This window comes from Topomyia yanbarensis, chromosome 2 (assembly GCF_030247195.1).
Source record: "Topomyia yanbarensis strain Yona2022 chromosome 2, ASM3024719v1, whole genome shotgun sequence".
NCBI classification, from domain to species: Eukaryota; Metazoa; Arthropoda; class Insecta; order Diptera; family Culicidae; genus Topomyia; species Topomyia yanbarensis.
In genome coordinates, this window is record NC_080671.1 from 139766446 (window position 1) to 139781429 (window position 14984).

Below are 14984 nucleotides of genomic sequence, written 5' to 3' on the forward strand. Positions count from 1 at the left end.
ATGGAGCTGCGTAATAGTGCAGTCATGTCATGGGGATGGAAAAACTTTTTTACATACTGTCCATCAAAAATTGGAAACTGATTTGACAAGCTCAACCAAGTTAAAATAACAAAGAAGTTAACAAAATGAGCCGTACCATAACAATCTACGATCTTTACTACCAAAATATATCATATCTTATCAATACCAATGTAGGTGCAATTAAGATTGTAAACGTTCTCTCTGTTATAGTTCAATTAATTCTAATTATCAGCGAATATCTCACCTCTCTAAAACAACCTAAATCGCACGAGGCGTCGTCATTTTGAAGAAACGAAATAGATAGTCGCTACTACCAGGTGATAATGTAGAAAATTTTGAACAACTCTTCTCTAACGGGTTAAACTGCTCGGCTCTTTCAGCTGAGATTTAGTACACTCTGCTCCCGGTAAAGTTCATTCACAAGGTCAAACACCGGCGTCCACAAAACTATCCATCCAATCGGGAATGTCGCGAAACAAACAAAAACTTGCGATCATTCAGCTATTCACTCACTGATAAGCGTGAATTATGCCAGCCAGCCTAAACGGACAACCGAAGTCAAAACAGTACGACGAGCCCTCGCAAACCGCATCACAATGTGGATGAATGATAAGCGGCACAAGTACCAGCAGACCAGGCCGATCGTGCGTTGCGCCTCGTGTCAGTCGTCGTTTGCCTGCGGATTGCGTCGGAGCAACTTAAGTAAAATAGTGGTAACAGAGTTTCGAGTTTTGAGCGCTGCGTTTTTTTTGTTCATTTTTCAAGTAAATTATTATTCAAGTTGATCGATAACATGACGAGAATTTTAACATTGAAAACCACCGCCTGGGGTGCTTTCAGGTAAAAAATTACGAGCTAACATTCATTTTAAATTACGTGCAAATAATTGTTTTGTAGTATTGATAGACCAACAACAGTCTGAAGGAGTTTTTCATAAAAAAAAATATGGACATTAGAAGCGTTCTAGTCAAAATTTTAGACAATGTTTTCTAAGCTATCCTTCCTCAGTGAACATGCGAACATAAACCTATGCATGCGTATAAAACTGGTTTTTAACTAATTCCTCCAAGTGTAATAGAATACTGGTATGGAACAAAACAGATGAATGAGCAATGTTATATATGTGACTAGTGAAATCAGTTAATGCATCGGTGATTAGCAAACAACTCTCGAGGGCATTCCATCTGCGAACCCTATTCTAGAAAACTTAATTACCTGTGTACGATTGAACAAATTAGAATCATTTGTCCACATCATCCACCGTGCCATTAAAACTGTGATATGTAATCAGTATTCTATGTGAGGTGATTACCTAAAAAAATTACAAGGTTGTGTACAGGACATGACCACGGCAATATTAAAGATGTAAATTTCGCAAATGAATTCCAATCTATCAAAACTATCGACTGACCTTGGGACTGGAGACTATAGACGAATTTCGCGCTAAATCGTATTCAGAGTTGGCAGCACCCTCTCGGATTTTAATGACACTTTCTGTACGTGAGAACTTTGTCGCAAAAAAACACTTTGCAAACATCATTTTTTTCAAAAATAATCTAAACTGTCTTTCGAAAAGGGCCAAACATTTTTAACCATTTTTTTTTTCAAATGGCTATTGAGCTTGAGCTTGAGCTTGTGCGACCACCCCTGGCTGCTACTCCTTTATCGATCGGGACTAGCTTAAGTTGCACAGGGAATCAGTAGATAATTATGCTTGGGAGGAGCGAAACATCTTTCAATGTGCAACTCCTGGTGATCCTAAAGTGTTTTTGATCAATACCGGCGCGCCGGCCAGGCCCGAACGTAGATCGCGGAAGGAAAGGGAAGGAATGGTTAGTCCGATACTTGCTTTTGCTAGAGGCCCTATATACTACTGCGTACTCCACAAGTATAACGGGAGGATGATATTTTTTTTTGTTAGTAAGAGTATAGAAGTTGGATATACTTCTTCTTTACCGACGCCAGAGAAGTGATTCCACTACCTGGACTAGATATCGATCCACCAATTTCATGGGCCGGGGACCAACGGGTTTACTTCCCTTCCGAAGGAAGACGTGACCACAGATTTTTTCACCTCAGAAAAATCTCAACGACCTCGGCTGGAAATGAACCCAGGTCAACTGGAATGAGTGGCGGTCACGCTTACCACTCAACCACCGGCGCCATTGCCATTTTTTTTCAAATGGCTATTGCCCAAAAATGACAAATCCCATAAAAATGTTGTAAGAGTAAATTTCCCAAAATTAATTAAATTTTTGCATAAAAATATTAAAAAAATTCTTCATCGACTCCTACACTGAAAAAATCGATTTTAAAAATTTAAAGTCGATTTACAAAGAAACCCCATCTCTGACTTGGACGAAATTTTGTTCCAAAATAGGTAATTATATTCTCTACCTACCATCAAAAATCAAGTTGGGCACTTTTAAGAAAAAAAAGTTATTTAAAAAATCTTTTCCTTGTCCAAACTGAATTTATTTTTTCAGTGTATTTTAATCGAAACTAAACCAGTGAAAGTCATAATCATCTTCGAATCTTATTTCCCAACTGTTATTTGCCTGATACATGCAAAAAGAATCAGTAACGAATTTGGTATATATTCACAACAAACTTGAATGAGGGCAAAGATGAGCCATTTTTTATCATTGATATATACGAGATTTATCTAAATACCACTTGGCCGTGTACGAAGAAGTATTTTGTGTATGTACCCGCCCGGGAAGTAGAAATTGATGGTGTAGTCTCCAACAGGGGCCTTAATTGCGAAGTATGGGGGTTATCTCCTTCAAGAACCCTTTGTTTCAGGCAGTGAAAATTCTGGTTCACAAACAATAGTATTCAGGAAAAATCAAGCAGTATTTGAAAACAACTTATTTACCATCAGCCTCATTTCGAACCTTTCGCCGAATCTGCTCTTCCAAACTTTGATTTTTTGGGCGGGACTAGTCCACCTGTTCGCCTTTTTGTGCCGCCGCCGTTGTTGCGAACAATTGGGCCTATAGCGACTTATGGTAGAAACAAGGCACGCTGTGGAAAATGCTGCGGAAAATGCTGCGGAAAATGCATATAAATTATATGTGGACAAAATGAAACATTCTTTTAAGAAACGCTCCGATAATGCAAAACAGCGTTACGCCACCGCCAACGACTACTTTCTACGTTTCCTTGTACACTAAAGAGCGAGAGTCTTACCATCCCATAGTGGGAACATCTTCTAATGTACCTATAAATTTCCGAAAGAGGAAAATCAGTTTTCTCTCCTAAGCTTCCTCGTAAAGGCCTGAGAGCGATCCTTGAAAGGTGTTCTTACAAAACCGAAGTAAATGGTTCCTGGTCTCGGTAATCTTAGAAACTAACAGAAATTTTCACATAGGAGATCAAAAACCTCAAGTGTCCTTATATTTCAGTCCCTATATTTTCCCCAGGTTTTACACAATGCATTTGCATTACGATTAAAGGTCAAACGAAACGAGTACCCGACGCGAACAACCGTGAACAGTCTCCTGGTGGTGGTCAGAGATTGCTATAGCCATTTGAAAAAAATTGTTTAAAAAAATTTGATCCTTTTCAAAAGACAGTCTAGATCATTTTTGAAAAAAAAATATATGCAAAGTGGCTTTTTGTGACAAAAGTTCTCATGTACAGAAAGTTTAATTAAAATCGGAGAGGGTGCCTCCAACATTTGTTCGAGTTGGCGCGAAATTCGTCTAAATAGTCTTCAGTAAAACATGCTCCGTGACATTCTACCATACTCTCCTGCTCCCATATGTTACAATTTGCTATACACCCTCCTCTTAAAATATAATTTTTTGATGGTCTTTGGACAAAATTCTAAAACCTAGTACAACACCAAGCTCTCTGTTAGGGATGTGATTTTTCTCCGTTTCTATTCCACTTTGAAATTCTTATATAAAATCCTACGCCACTGAACATTCCCTGAGGAATTTAACTGATATGTAATACTAATAAAAACTAATCAGTGCCTTTTCTTGGTCAGATGGCATTACTTTTGGGTTGACGACCAAGAATCGCTATAGATTAAATTAGTTATGGAATCTGCGTTTCGGCTTCATGTCATCAGAATCCGACACCAACCTAGGGACAGCTGCAGTGTTCAACTCAACCCACCCTGCACAGCCAACCAAGTGGAACTGGTACTTGAACAATTCACACGTGGTTTAACTGTGCCACTGCAGAAAATCCGTAGTGTCTACCGCTCATTGCACCACCCGAATGTTAAAGTCACGATGTTGCTCGCTGGTCATGCGAACAACTAATGATTGAAACGGACACGCGGCACCACTTTTTACAACCTTACCGTATTTGATTGAGTCACTTAGGTGCTCCCTATTGACCGTTCTGCTCGTAATAGACTGACTCATGTATAGGAGTTTTCGCGTTTTCCGAGACCAATTCATTTTAACGGGATTTTAAGTAGTGTACTATTGAAACACGCAGACAATATAGTAATAAAGCATAATTTTAGTCGATTCCGAATGGTTTGGTTATAAAAAGAAGTAAATCAATTCAGAGATATTATGGTTCAAAATCTACGGGCGATCTCTTTTGCTTATGCTTATGCTTATGCAGAGGTATTATAGTTCAAAATGGTGACGAAAAAACATAGAAAAAGTGCGCGTAATGGCAAATAACTATGATTCCATAGTTATGTTCAATCTAGTTGTGCAAATATCTATTACATTCTTAGTACACATATATACATTGCTCGCCATCTACGAACTTGTTGAGCTACGTGTCGACGCTGAAATACTTGAAACGAAAATAAATCATACCTAATTAGCTTAATCAGCATTAGTTTTTTTTTATTTCGATTGTAGAGGTTTTAACCGTAAGGTTATTCGCCTCTTCCGGTTAGAAAAATCTCTTATGAAAAATTTCTAACCCTATGTACGGGGTCGGGACTCGAACCCAGGTGCGCTGCGTACAAAGCAATCGATTTACAAACTACGCTACGCTCACCCCCAGCATTAGTTCAATGGTGTCTTCTTGCCAGGGGCGGCGAAAAACTTTACGCCCGAGTGGGTAGAAAACATAGGGTGAGGGGTCCATTAGTAACGATTTTTCCCTTTTCGCAATGCACACGCTTACATTACATTCACATTAAATGACGTTCGTTTATGCAAATGGTACATCGATGTTTTCAAATGTGTGTAGTGCGAGATACATGCGTTGCGCATCTAATTTTTTAAAATGGTTCAAAATTTCGAGTGAGTAATTACCCACTCGGTTATTTTCGGTATGGGTAGTACTACCCATACTACCCACGCTTTCCGCCGGCCCTGCTTCTTGCTAACTTATTTTGGTATATCTGGTGAGTGAAGACGATGGGAATGAGAGGGTTTTCCAGCACAAAATTTAAAAAACTATATCTTTCTTGCATATTTTGCATTTATTATATAATGTTTCTTATGTTCATGAAAGGATTCACTCGAATTTGACATGGTTCGTCTGCTAGAGCCATGTCTGCTCTGATTTTTATGTTAGACTGGAAAAATCGACTGCACATAAAATCGGTTATACTATTAAGGTTATAGTTATAGGTTTTGACCCGGAGATCGCCATCTACTTTTTGCGATATTTGGCCTATATTGATAGGGTTTTAGGAAATTCCGCTAAACTGAAGTTGCTATCCTGGTTTTCAAAATTGTTTAAGTCATCAATATTTGACGTTCACTCGTCAAGTCCGTTCCAAAACCGATATTAATGGGATTTTGAAACCATATGAACCCATATTAATGAGGTTTTGGATCATGTTCCGCAACATGAATTGTTGATGTACATGCCAAAGCCCAAAAGAAACCTTCGAAATCTGTCTTCTCCACTTTATATTCAAAAGGACTTAGAATTAATGCAGAAACAGATTTAATTGCGAAATCTGTCAAAAAACGATTTTAATCCACCTGTGATGAGACATTTCTTATAACTCGTATCACTCTCTTCGAATTTTGCACCGATTGATAACATTTAGGACATGATGTATTGCAATGTTTTTGATAACACATACTACATGGGACCGTGGCGGGGCTCAGAGAAACGCCGAAATCAGCATGGGGCTACATCAAACAACAAAAATGAATTAGTACTAATGCTTTGGTTAAAAAATATCAAAGTTTATCAATCAATTTTTTATGTAGTGGAAAAGTGAATTTTTCTTAAGGAGCTGTATATGTTGTGCTATGCCAACAAAATCGAAAAAAAGTATGGCATATATTTGAAGTACAGATAAAAAACATGTATAACAAGAAGCATACAAGGTGATGCTACAATCTATGACTAAATATTTAGAAAATAATGTCTTTGCTTAACATGTTCATTTTACCACCAATTCTCCTATTATTTAGTTGAATGATGAATAATTTTAAATTTTGATTTCACTTCATATTCTTACATTTCAACTCGAGGTAAACTCTTTGGTCTAATATGTCTATCATTGGAGACAATATCAATATTTTGTCTATATCAATCGATTTAATATACTTTTTTAGTTACCTTAACTATTGTCTTCGCAACGGCATTAATTTTGGGTAAATCAATCGAAAGTTAAAGACTAAAACAAAACCTAGTTCTTAGCTTGGGCCATTCAAATAAGACTAGATAAGATGATTTGTGTCATTTTATGATTTTATAAACACAATATCCTCCTTTTTCCAGATCCTTCCATTCTTCCAAGCACCTCTCTGCGACGACACCGGCCTTGGACCCTCAAAAACATGAACAAAATCAAAGCTACATCCACCATATCGGTAAGCATCCGCTGGTCTATCGGAACGTGGGTCAACATTTACGACTTGCGGCCGAAAAGTATCCCAACAACGAAGCCATCGTGTCCTGCCACGAAAATAAACGGTTAACTTTTTCTGAAGTGCTCGAAAAGGTAATACACATAAATAAAGCAAATAGATTCCATCCGATCGCATTAGGATCACATCTTCCTCAGACGGCGCCACACATTTAATTACATATAACCTAACAATAGATGGTCCCGCCTGAGGAATTCCTAATGGGATTGTGGGCTGTTTCTCTAAATCTGTGACCGTTATTGTGCAGGTAGATCGGATAGCGGCTTCATTCTACCAGCTCGGACTGCAGAAAGGTGATCGCGTCGGTATATGGGCTCCCAATGGGACGCAGTTCTACCTCTCAACGCTGGCTGCAGCACGCGCCGGGATGATTTCGGTGAGAAAAGCATGACACCGTATAATTTAATCAGCTCTGTGGTATGTTGTGATATTTAAACAACTCAGATTGTACACTATTGGGCTCTGCAGACTTTGAAAATAGTCATAACTTTCTGAGATTTTATGTACAATATTCTGCTCAGCATTTCTACCCTACCTAAAATGTATTTTCTTCTCGACCTGTTATGGAACTAGATCAAGTTAGCGTCATATAAACTCCATCTTACTATGAAGATGCTTATTTGTTATCATTGTTATTGTAGACCATACTTACCATTATCCCAAAATTTACCATTATGTTGATGTTATCTATTTATCTAAATTTCTATAAACAGTGGCATTGTACTTTGGCGTATTCCGTTCATCTTTCATTATTCATTTTATTGCCTTTATTTATTTTCTTTCTTCTCACTTTTCTCATTTTATTCGACGAAGTATTACCAAAAATTAATCGACAGGACATTATCAAGTTTTCATTTTCATGTTTCCTTCCGAGGATAAAAAATCTCGAATATTCAACAGAAGTAGTTTATTGGTTTTTTTGTTAAACTTCAGCAGTTTCGATTCAATATTTCCGTAACCGACAGATAAATAATAACGAAAACAATCAGTTTCTATGTACGTGCACCCACATATATTTTGGATTGCTACATATTATTGATTTTAATCTAGGTAAAATTATGGCATATACTTGAAGTTGAGTAAATTCTACAATTTTATTGATTGGCATGCGGAACAACGCTATTCATTTGGCATTGCACTTCCATCTTATTTGCTTTCCACTTCACATTCTATTTTTATCTGCTTATCTGTGTTGTGCCTATTATAGTAGTAGATCCTATTGTAATATACCGCTCCGATTGGTTTCGAATTAGGAATACAAGATAATCGAATATATAAATTTGGTAAAAGAAGATGTCAGCGATAAAATCAAGTTTTTATCTACAAGGCTAATGAGCATATTTCGACTTTTAATTATTTCTTAATTTTGTGATATAAAGCCCCAACAAGAAATATAGATCCCATCCCGAAAAATTAGCATCAAGGAAAAATTAAATTCATGCATTTAAAGGTAAAATAAAAGTTACCATCTTGAAATATCTATTTACCTTACCTTACACTCATCACGAACCAAATATGCCAACTTATACAATTCATTTATGCCGAGGCCGTAGTAGTGGTCGCAAGTTTTCGAAGTATACGCGACCAAGCCTTCTTCTTGAGCCGTCGAAAAGACCTAAAAATGACAAAAAATCAACTAATCAATCAACTCTCTTCAATGTTACGTGAAGAAACTTGACAGACCATCATTTTACCCGATTCGATGGTACGCTTTGGCCAGATTCACACACAAAATCAAATAAGGGACAATCCATAAATGAGGTAACATTATACGGGGGAGAGGAGTTTTGAATTGTGTAATGATGTGTGACGACAGGGGGGGTACGGGTCTTGCCATGCTACGTACCTTTTTTTAAAGGGGAATAACTATCATCGTTTTTTATTTTTTTTTTAAATTTTGCTGGAACAAGGGGGGGGGGGCGTGTAGAGTAACAGTCAAGCTACGTAATTACCAAAGGGGTATTTAGCAGTTTGTGACGAAATGCTACGATGGGGGAGGAGGTGTTAAAAATCGCTCAAAAAATGCTACGTCTTTTATGGATGGTCCCTAAACAGCATGATCTACGGATTCGATGTTGTCGATCGCTGCTGTCACTTTCTTCAGATGGTCCAGAACAGCGGTTCTCAAACTTTCGCGAAGCAGGGGCCATTTGAATTAAAACTGGGTTGTGGCGAACCTTATATGATTTAACATCGACTTTGTATGCAATCAATATATTATTTTTAATCTGTTAACAATAAGCTTGAATTTTTAAAATGCACCCATTCTTCTTCGTGGACCCCCAGCAACTATTTCACGGCCCGCTACGAGTCGACTGACCCCAGGTTAAGAATTGCTAGATCTCGTCCAGATAGATTTATGATCATTTTTATAATTTTATCTTGTACATATGCGCTGAAGCTTCAGTCTATGTGTCCTGGTACAACCCCTCCAAGCGGGTACTGCATACTCGATGGCAGGGTTTATAGACAGCCATCAAATTCTATCATGCACTCTTTAGATGTTCTACATATCATCGGATACAATGATTTTGTCAAAATGAGATCTGAAGATCAGATGTCTGTCTAAAGTCAGACCGCGGTATATAACTTCGTCGGATCATCGGATGCGGGCGTCGCCAAACTGAATTTTACAATTTTCAGACGGAACAAGCCTTTACGATTTCGAATGCGGAAACAGAACGACTGGTGTGTTTTTTCCAGCTCATGAAATAGTCAATTAGAGAATCCGAACCTCAATTTGTTTCTTCAGAGCGTTGATGATACGGCTGTTGTACAGGATGGCTAGTGAACTGAAACAGTACCCAACCTCCCGGTAAACGTGAAATGTCCAGAGTGTGGTACAGAATGAGCCCAAGGACGCTTCACTTAGTCGCCAATTTATCCTACTTTCAAATTCGGCGTTCAATAATAGTAAATACAAATGCGAATTATTCTCGCCAGTAATTCGTTTTGCCATAGGCAGATATGAATGGACGCGTATGGGGCTACTTCAGATTCGAGTGATTCTATAATTTTTAGATGAGCCTTGGATCCAGCTCGGATGCATAAAATTAAAAATCTTCGGTTGATTCTCCATATCAACAAATCCGGTTCGGATCGGGTTTCTTAAATTATAATTTTTTGGATTTTTAAATTTATCGGGTTTGGGTCGGGCTCGGGTTTTACAAAAATTTCATTTTCGGTCTCGGGTCGGGTTCGGGTTTTTCAATTTTAAAATGTTTGGGCTGGGGTCGGGTTCGGGATTTTCAAATTTTAAAAATTTCTGTCGGTACTGCAGGCGTGTTAACCGGTGGTCGGATGATATTCGCCGCGTGGGAAGATTTTCGAATCGCATACAATGGCGGCGGCGCAAGAAAACCAGCGGCCGATCTGCATCCTAGTAGGCCTACTTCTAACGTTTCAATATGGGGGTCTTGTTTTCTGCCGGAATTTTACCCGATTTTTTAAACGTGAATATCTGCCGTTGTACTGAATGGAAAAATAAGATTATTACGCTATCTGATTGGAAATATGTACAGCAATTTTGTATCCAATTCGGTAGTATGTATAATTACTAAAAATAGCGGTAATAATGGATTTTATGAAAGTAGTAATTATCTGATCCATGATTGGTCGGTACAATTCGCTCAAAAAGCAAGCGTTGCTGGGACTGCCACTTTTTCATCGAATGAACTGCGACGCGTATAAAAAGGGAACACAAGCAAAATTCGTTAGTTTGTGTTCTGACGTTGTGAGCGTAGCAGCTGCTGCGTTTCATGTCAGCTCACATTCTTTGATGGTAGGTAATAGATACCATGACGCCGCCAAGCGCTGATAGCATTTCACTGCTTCTCGCTAAGCTGGACTTCAACGTTCCTGGTAGGTCTCTGCGGAGAATGGCTTCTTTCGGCGCTCTACTCATCGCACGCAGTACGGCCAGAATAACCCGGTAAATGTTTGCTGTCAGCTCTTCAACAGCGTTTTTCATCATTTTGACTTTAACTTAAGTAGAGAAATGTTCAAATTGAAAATAGGTTTAAGTTAGTATAGTATTTCAGTCTGTACGAAAATTTATTAATTCGAAGACAATATATTAATTCAAATTATGATTTTTTATTGATGATTTGAAACGAGTTACTTCGGAAAGTTTATTTACGAGTTTATAGAGCATTTTTAGGCTACCAGGGGAAACTTAAAATACTCGGTCCTCGGAGCAAACGGAGAAAAAGTTTTACGTATCATCATGCTATAAACACACTTTCCATGAACAGATTAATCGTATCCACAAGCCCGGCTTATTTTATGTGCACAGAAAAAAATATTTTGTAATTTTAAGTTTATTTTCATGCACATATTTGGAGCATGAATATAAATGTAAAAAATAAGTTCCAATTTTCAATCAAATTTTTGATTTAATCTTTGTATGTTTACATTCGTATTGATTTACATGTCGTTTAAATTTCATTAGTTTTTGGTGTGTGCGGCTAAATGACGCAATGTGCATTTCACTTATTTTGTTTGCGAATATCGCGGCCACACAAGTGAAAAGCTCCATAATTATGAAAACTCCATTCTAAGATACCTGCTTGGTTAAGGTTCGAGCATATTATTATTTATGAAAACATGGGGTAAAACGCGCCTCCTAAGGAAATACGATCATAGAACAATAATTGGGAGAATTTAATAAATATCATTCAACCAACATTTCCCCCTGTAATCGCAATCATAACGCTTTGAAAAATGTTCAAAATTGTAATAATTCACAACAACAACGGGACAACAAGCTCGTTGGACTAGCACGTAATTTTATTTTTTGTCGAGATTTCGCAAAAGTGCAGCTTTATATCGTCTTAAATTATGCAATTATTAGGTTTCCAAAACAATTGTTCTTTTTTAGATTAGAAAGATGGGTAGGTAATGTCAACGACATTACCGAAATGAAGTAGTATACATTTTATGTTGTTAATACGAATGCTGCAATTTTTACTAATTTCTGAAAGGTTTTATTAAAATAAGTTATTTCGGTATTTCTAATGGAAGTAGCGAAATAACGGTACAAGTGTATACGATTCTCTACTGATGCCAAATGAATTGTTTCACTCTCATTAAATGCTATTTTCAGGGTTACCATATGAGGATAAATATGTTGGAATATTTTAGGTTTCGATGTACGTGTACCGATATTTCGGTATTTCCATTAGAAATAACGAAATAGCTGGTTTTAATATAACCTATCAGAAGATAGTCTAAATTGTAGCATTCGCATTAACCCATTCATGCCCATGTTGTTCGTGGACAACAACGTTTTTAAACATCTATAACTTTTGATTGAGGCAAGATTAACTCACAAAAACAAGTAAGGCTAATAAATGTGACTATTGGCTTTTATTTGAGTATTAACAGCTATAAGGGTAAGCTCTACAACTGAAGTTATTGCAATTAGTCTGATTGAACTGCGATGGAGCAGTGCTGCTAGGGACCGTTTACGTTTACGACGGAAAATGAATTTTTCATTTAACTTCGTTTTGTTGCAATATTAGTGAAAACTGATAAAGCTTATCAATTTAGACTATTTTTGGCTACGTTTTCCACGCAGTTGGGCTATTTTAAATACTCTAGGAGAATTGTACTGAGCATTGGAAAATAAAAATTGAGCAGCTTCTAGCACTGCAAGGAAAGCACCTACCTTTATGAAAAAAGGTTTTTCGAGTTTCTTGACCCCATCGTTTTCAAGGGAAAATAGTTTTGAAACCTATATGCGCTAGAAAAAAGGGCATGAAAGGGTTAACAGCCTAAAGTATATTCTACTTCACTCCGGTTATGTCTCTGACATTACCCACCAATCTTTTTTAATATTCTAGTTTTAATTTCTACGTTGGCTAATGGAAAGGAATGGATTTTCAACTAATTAACAGTTATGTGTCCAACAAAAAAAAACACCTTTAACAGGCCAACGAGGGTACCCGGGTACCCACAAATTGAAATGCTTATAACTATGGCTTCCTTTAACCGATTTGGACACTTTTAGATATTTTGGATTCAGGAACTCGTTCATTTTTTGATTCTGTACAATAGAACCGGAATAATGGATCTGGTTTTTGGTATTCCGGATTTTCCGGAGTAATGTTCCAGTACTAGGATATGATTTGCAAATTTTAATAATGTACTAGCAATATGAAACTCTTCAAATTGTCTCTGAAGTCTGTTTTTCATTGTTACGGGACCCTATGGCAATTTGAAAAATGGAATTGGAATGGAATGGCCACTCACGGCCCCACGGGAACCTGCTCCGGAATGTCCGTTCCGGGGTCAAATCACCAAATAATTCCAAAACCACGAGATACAGCCTACTGATGCAATTCCAAGAATTTTGATACCCATATTGCTAGTATTCCATTGAAGTTCGCAAATAGTACCCCAGCACTGGAACCTGCTTCCGGAAACCCGGATTCCCGGGAACCGAATGAAGTAACCCGATTCATTTTTACCAAGTCCAAAAGTGAATGAGTTCCGGCATCCAAAACGGCCAAAAGTATCGAAATCGGTTGGATATTACCTTAGTTACGGGTATTTTAGTTTTGTGGGTACCCGGGTACCCACGTCGGCCTGTTACGTAGTAAAAAAATGCAGGAGCCCCTCCTCACTCCCACCCTTACTATATCAACAATATTATTAACCCAAAAGCTTGACTTAGTGAAGTTCTAAGATGTCACAAAGTTTCAATTTCCAGCTATGGATAAAACATAGGAATTTAATTAATTGAAACTGAAAAAGGTACCCGGGTACCGCGTTGGACACACAACGGTTAACTCGGCTAAAAGAACTCTAACGACATTTTACCTCGACAATTACACCGCGACACAAATTAATCACTCGCACTTCTAGCTTCTTCCACGATCCAGGACAAATTGAATTGGAAATTGCGTTTGGTCCTCAGATATACTGCGAGTGTTAATTTTCGGGTCTTCTAGCCGGAAGTACGTTATCAAGCCGAAACAGGACAACGACCTTTGCCAAAAACCGAAATCTCCCAGAGTTCAGTTCTGCGCTGATTCAATACTACATCTCGCTCACTCTCAAGCCACCCAGATCAAACCATTTTCTTTCGACGCGCATCTGTGTATAATTATAAAGAATCCCCCAGCCAGTTAATTCTTGCCAGGCTGTAGAGAACGCATGGGAAAGCAATTGGGTGCTTACCCTAAACCTCCCGTTAAGGTCTACCCATTCGCGCAATAGAAAGAGCGGATGAAATTTGTCAGTTCATGAACGGGATTATTTGTATGCGTGCGTTTAGTGTTCATCAAGGGGTTTTCAACAGCATTGATTACATGTCACTCCCGAAAAAATTACCTAGATTACTTCATGATTATAAAGATTACTTCTTTGAAAAACCGATTACTAATCAATTACTCGATTACTGTAAAATTCCTCGATTACTCTGTATTATTTGGAAACAAAGCGAGTTCTTGTTGGGATTACTTCAGATTATTTAATTATTTTAAGCGGAAACTGTTTATGCTTAGCAAATTTATTGCTATTTTATTAGATACACCTTTAATGTGAACCGTCAAAAAATTCAAAACAACTATTCGGATAAATAGTAAGCTGTTGTTTGTTTGTTCTTTAACAATCTTTAACAATTTTTATAAAATTAAAAAAGGCAAGCGGCATGCGTCTTCCTCAGGGTTCATCTCTTAGCCCCCTTTTGTACAATTTGCTTGTTAACGACATCTATGAATATCTTGTAAATATTAATACGCTAACGCAACTTGCAGATGATGGGGTGGTCTCCGTAATAGGATCCAAAGCCATCGATCTGCAAGGTACTTTGGATAGTTCGTCTGCTTCAACTTTCAACCAGGTTTAAAGTTTCCATGAACAAAACAAAGCTAGCCGTATTTTCGTGGAAGCGTGGTTCAGCACAAGTACAGCTTCTTTTAATAGGTCAAACTATCGCTCAAGTCACCGCAGTAAAATATCTCGTCATCTGGTTCGACTCGAAAACCACATTAGAAATCTGATTTAGAATATAGGCAACATAAGATCAATTTTCCAATTTTTTTTTTTCAATTCAATAACTAGAATATAGTGGGGTATTCAGACTCATCAAAACTCGACGAGTATCCTGGCTTCGGTACATTCAATCAAAATTCACCG

At 37.7% G+C, this 14984-nt stretch overlaps 1 protein-coding gene across 2 annotated transcripts in view; it reads left to right on the plus strand.

Annotated features, from left to right (window-relative positions):
- Nucleotides 1–697: 697 nt before the first annotated feature.
- Nucleotides 698–14984, plus strand: part of LOC131681541 (medium-chain acyl-CoA ligase ACSF2, mitochondrial) — a 29364-nt gene continuing 15077 nt past the window's right edge. For both annotated transcript variants that reach the window (XM_058962373.1, XM_058962375.1), the window contains exons 1-3: nt 698–861; nt 6694–6916; nt 7090–7218. In XM_058962373.1, the coding sequence (XP_058818356.1) occupies nt 815–861; nt 6694–6916; nt 7090–7218 (399 nt within the window). In that variant the 5' untranslated portion in view covers nt 698–814. The remainder of the gene's footprint in view (nt 862–6693; nt 6917–7089; nt 7219–14984) is intronic.